Below are 5699 nucleotides of genomic sequence, written 5' to 3' on the forward strand. Positions count from 1 at the left end.
GGATTTGATTAAGCACATCCCTGATTAAAAGCAAAGACATAATATTTGTACAGATAGAGAATAAGTTGTGCCCTGGCACACAATAGCTTTCCTAAAAAGTCCATAGGTGTACAGATAGAGAATAAATTGTGCCCTGGCAGAGATTATATAAATAAATAGATTCTTTCCATTATATTTGCAGAATAATAATATTCTTACTTACGTTTCATCCTATTGGCCCTGCCATTTTAAATATATATAAATTGGTGAACATGTAATCTCAAACTCTGTAATCTACTGAACCGTTTTATATAACAACATTTTTTCTGCAGACAGTTTACAGAACTTGTATAGAGCTGTTATTTGTTATTGCACTACATTCTTATAAGAAAGAAAACAAACAAATACTGAAATTAATTCAAATCTTGGAAGGCCCACAAAACAGCCATATGTCCAGCCTGTAGTGATCAGTATGACTCGGAAAGGATGTGATAATAAAAATATGCTTTCCTCGCAAAACCACTTTTTGTCTCCTTTGCTTTTCATATGCCGAGCATACCTTCCTCCAATCGCTGGCTCAACCGCTCCACTACTCCTTCAGCCCACTGCAGCCTGGGACATTCAGAGGCATATAGCTCCTCCAAGGAAGTCAAATATTCCACACCATCCAAGACCTCTAAATCACAGCACTCAGTAACATTTAGTATTCGAAGCTTTGTCAGCTGCCACAACCCCTTTATGCTCTTCAGCTTAGCACAGCTAGATGCCCACAGCTCCTCCAACGAAGACAAATGCTCAAAAGGTGGCAGCTCTTCCAACTTCGAGCAGCCAAAGACGTATAATTTTCGAAGTTGTGTCAGTTGGGCCAATCCATGTATGCTTTTCAGCTTCACACAGCTGCATGCCCACAACTCCTCCAATGACCTCAAACATTCAACACTTGGGAGGTCTTCCAACTCTGAGCAGCTTGAAACGTCTAGTTTTCGAAGCTTTGTCAGCTGCTCCAAGCCCTGTATGCTCTTCAGATTCACACACTCAGATACCTGCAACTCCTCTAAAGACACCAATGTTTCAAAACTGGGTAGCTCCTCCACTTCTTCACACCAGCTAATGTTCAGAATTTGAAGTTTTGTAAGGCCACAAAGCCCTTTTATCTTCCTCAATTTAGAACAACCAATCAAAACCAGTTTTGTGAGGGCTTTTGGCAATGTTCCAACCTCCACGAGATCATTACAATCCTGGATGTCAAGATATTTAAGGGTGGGGCACACACCTTCAGCAAATGATACCTCATCCAATATTTGTGTATTGAACAGTTGGAACTGTTGCATCCTAAGCATACAGTCGTCAATGGAGGAATCCAAAGTACTCCATTGCCTTTGCCTTTTCGACTGTGTACTCAATGTTTTGCTTTCATCTTCAACCGTTTTAAAGGGTAGTTCTTGTAAGGAACAATCCTTGACTGCAAACTTAATCAACTGATTTAACATTCGGACAGAATCTGGCAAACGTTTCAAACTCTGGCAGCTCCGCAGCTCCAAATACCTCAACTTTCTGAAGTCGCTTCCGAGAGAAGGGGGTAGCGCTTCCAGCAGAGGAGTTTTTAATACAAGCTTTTCCAAATCGCTGGACACTCCAATGGAACTTGGCCACTCTTTCAAGTTTCTAAGGTTCAAATTTAAATTTTCCAGGAACCGTTGATGTGCAATCTGAGAAGGCAATACTTCAATTTTGTCACAGCGGTAAAGATTTATGTACTCAAGGGTGCTGATATTTCCAAGACTTCCGCTGGAGAACCTTAAATTAGAGCAGTACTTTAAATTAAGATGTTTAAGCTTAATTAAATTCCCGAAGGAATTTGGAAGCCTTTCCAAATTGCCGCAGTAAGAAAGGTCAATGTGTTCCAGGCTTGTTAGATCACCCAAGGACTCTGGCAAATGTCTCAAGGAAGGCCGATGACAAAATTCTCCTTGCAGTTTTAGAAAATCCCCACAAGTGACTACAATCCGTTCCAGGTGTTTTAGTTGCCCTATGGACTCTGGAATATTAGTGAGCGGAGCATAAATCTCTAACTCTCGCAACTGCAAAGGTGCCTGCAATAAATTATGTTTCTTGATTAATGTAAAGATAGGAATGATACTCATCAACCAATAACAAATAACAGTTATAACTACTAGATTTTCAGATTTTGATTTTTGTTGTTTAAACAGGACTTTTGACCTATGTTACCAGAAACGAGAAACGGGAAACGAAACGAGAAACGAAAACGGTACGAGAAACGGAGTTGGGAGGTTTCGCACTCTAAGAAACGAGGAGAGAGAAAATTAATCGTATATGTGTTAAAGGAAAACAAATCAACTAAAAAAGGGACAATAGTACATAAATAATCAACTTTCTATATACTTGAGATAAGCCTCTAGATTATTGAATGAATACATGACTGAAATCTACAATAAAGAGTGAAAATACAAGCTGAGAATGCGAACTACCACCTGTAAAAAATTTCCCATAAAATATATTCACCCGTTAGTTAAAATAACTGTAGAAAACGGCGTTTCCGTCTGGTTTCCGTCTGGTTTCCGTTTCTTACACGTTTTATACGGGGAACGGTGGCAACCGTCCCGTTTCTGGTAACATAGCTTTTGACTGTCTACATGGATTTGTTGTTTAAACAGGATTGGACTGTGAAAAGTTCAGAACTCAAACTGTGATTCTAACCGATCCTTGCAAAGATTCTTGGTAAATTAGATCCCAAAATAAGTCCAAAAATCATCAAAAAAACATATAACTGATAGAATACGACAGTTCCGTTCGTGACCATCTGGTACTATATTAAGAACATAAGTAAAACTGAAACTTTATTGCATAACAGGAAAGTCTATTTACCTTCAGTTCGTCTAACCACAATGATTTTAATTCAAGCCCATCCATTTTTAAAACCCTTAAATTTTTCAATGGAATCCAAGAAGGCAGACACGAGTATGGAAAATTGTCCCAGCAAAGCCACAAGAGATTTGGAGACTGAACTCTCCTCAAAACGAGTTCCAGGTCATCGTGATCAATATCGAGAAGTTGCAACTCTCTGAAAGTGTAGGGTTCGAGGGATGCATATTCGTCATCATTGTCTTCATATTCAGCACGAAGTATCTTTATTCCCCGCACCTGTATCACCTGTTCATTTTTTAAAAACCATGAAGAATTAAAAGCGTGTATGCAAAAAGTAAACATAGAAGATTGAATGATTGACTACTTACTGATTGTTGCAACAGATCATTCATGTTCCTTGCCCTACCCCAAAGACGACAGGGCAATCGTGACTTTGCAAGATCTCTCCCCAGATCTCTAAGGTGATCATGCATTCTTATCTTATTTCCATTGTCCAGCTCTGCTAAACATTTGTTCAGGAGACTTTGAAATCCCCGTGAGCCTTTCCAGCCGGACCCGTCCCAAATTCTTAATGCTGTATCCCTGTTTTCTCCTATGAAAAAGCAAGCAATGTCTAAGAATATATCTTGCTCGTCTCTTTCAAGTGCATCAAAACTAATTTGAAGCCTCCTTTGTATCTCAAAGGGAAGTATTTGTTCAAGTCTGTCCAATTCGTCCTGCCAATAAGATTTATCGTTGTTTCCATAGAGAAGAGCCCCAAAAACTTTTAAAGACAAGGGCAATCCATCGCAAGCCCTTAAAAATTTGTCAACCATATATTCAAATCCGGAGAGTGGATGTGGCTGGCAGAAAGCATGCGAGCAGAAGAGCTCTTTGGAGTGTTCTGTATTAAGGCCAGTCAACTTATAAATTGCTGACTCTTGTACCCCTGACCTTAAGAGCACATTCTTGTCACGGGATGTGACCAAGATTAAGCTATTGGGGCGCAACACATCTCTGACTGGAACAGGCAAAAGCGCATCTACTTCTTCCACATGATCTACATCATCTAAAACTAGTAACACTTGAGAAGACATGAGTGAGAAATGTTTTTTGAGCATCTCTATACCTTCATCAATGCTGTCTATTTGTAGATCAGATTGAGTTAAGCCTTTTAGAAGTTTTCTCTGCAAAGAAAGTAAAGAGCTTTTAGCATTTTCTCTTACATCGAATAGAAAGCAGGATTTACTGTAATTTGAACTCTTCCTATTGAAGAGATCTTTAGCCAGCGTTGTCTTCCCCACTCCGCCCAAGCCCGTGATGCCAACGAGCTGAACTCTTCCGCTTTGCTCCTGAAGTGATACTTTCGTTTCAAAATCTTTCACTTTCTCATCCAAACCAGTGGGGTATCTGGCCACATTCAACTGTGTTTTTTTACTCTTTCTCACCACCCGTTCAACAACTTTATCTAGCAGCTCCCCCTCGTCACTAGTTATCCACAAGAAAATAAACAAAAATATCAAAAAATAAATAGATCTATAAGTTACACATATTACATCTTGCATCCTTGTATTTAAAAGAGACTAGAGAGTTGGAGGTCTCACCCGTTAAACGCTTCCAGATCTAACCCACTTACGTCTGCAACACGTGAAAGAGCATTTCTCCAGCTTTCAATAGTGGTGGAGCTGTAACGCGGTTGAGCGTCATACGTTCTCTTTTTTTGGAGGTTGCGCAGGGATCGAGCATAGACTCCTTCGCCCCGTGTCCACCGCATATCAGCCGGCCTGACATGGTAGAACACTGGAATAATTGGAGCCCTCGATTCCAGCATGAGCAGGAGTTCATCCAAACACCAGTTCGATTCCGCATAGGTGGGCGAAAAAATTGCAATCTGCACAGAGGCACTTCTAATAGCGCCATGTATTTGACAAGTCAAGCTTTCTCCCTCTTGCAGTTCTTGGTAATCAAGAAAAACTCGCAGTCCATAGGAAATAAGACGGCGATATAGATGGCTGGCGAAGGTCTTCTTCACGTCCGGGCCTCTGTGATTAATAAAGACGTCGTAGCAATAATTGTTGCTTGAATCACCAGCGCTGGAGGTGGAGGCGGCCATTGAAGAAATCGTGAAAGGAAAGCTCTGGTTCAGAGTTTCAGAGGAGTGAATTAATTCGGGGGAAGATTATACTGAAAAATGCCCAATTTTGAAGAGATGTATAAGCACAGAAAATCGTCCACCTCTGGTTTATACGCAGCCGGGCGGTCAACGAAATAAAATGCAACCCTCGCCCTTCTCTGTATCCTTCCGTCACTATGGTTAGACGCGTTTTTACTTTCTTAAACGCGTGGATAAAGTAGGGCCGCTTGTGACCCACGCGCACATGGTGTCAAGGTACGGCGAGGTCATCCTCATCCATACAGATATGCGGGAATATATAAGAAGATAATGTGATTGAAAAAATAAAGAATCTCCTCTACTTTGATCGCCTATCTTACTAAATGACTCAATCTAGACAAGTATGCTACCAGATTTAAAAAATACATAATATTCACTATGAGCCATCACCACAAAGATCATTTAAATGCAAGTGTGAGACTTTTATTGAATTGAAAATTAATTGATTATAAAATATTATTATCACTAACTCTAACAATTTTATAGCAATTCAAGATTTAAACAATTTTAATATACTAAAAGTTTTTGCTGCGATTTTTGTGTACATTTCAAACCTTTCAAACTTCAAATATGCCAAAGCACCCAATATGCTACACCCAACACTATTCTGAGATAGGAACTAACAATTTTCACATTTCTAAAGAGGTTTTTTATTACACTAAAACTTGTAAGTGTTGGTAAA

General features: G+C 39.7%; 1 protein-coding gene across 1 annotated transcript; it reads right to left on the bottom strand.

Moving 5' to 3' along the window:
• Window positions 1–371: 371 nt before the first annotated feature.
• LOC149255922 (disease resistance protein Roq1-like) lies at window positions 372–5112 on the bottom strand. The gene is made up of 4 exons (XM_089460598.1): window positions 4449–5112; window positions 3234–4332; window positions 2866–3150; window positions 372–2072 (listed from the first exon to the last, which is right to left on the bottom strand). Exons 1-4 carry the CDS (start codon window positions 4955–4957, stop codon window positions 522–524), a joined length of 3444 nt encoding a protein of 1147 aa, XP_089316724.1. The 5' UTR covers window positions 4958–5112; the 3' UTR covers window positions 372–521.
• Between the last annotated feature and the right edge of the window lie 587 nt (window positions 5113–5699).

Source organism: Pinus tabuliformis, chromosome 7 (genome assembly GCF_031772625.1).
Source record: "Pinus tabuliformis cultivar Carrire ecotype Pingquan chromosome 7, CPIR1, whole genome shotgun sequence".
Taxonomy (NCBI): domain Eukaryota; kingdom Viridiplantae; phylum Streptophyta; class Pinopsida; order Pinales; family Pinaceae; genus Pinus; species Pinus tabuliformis.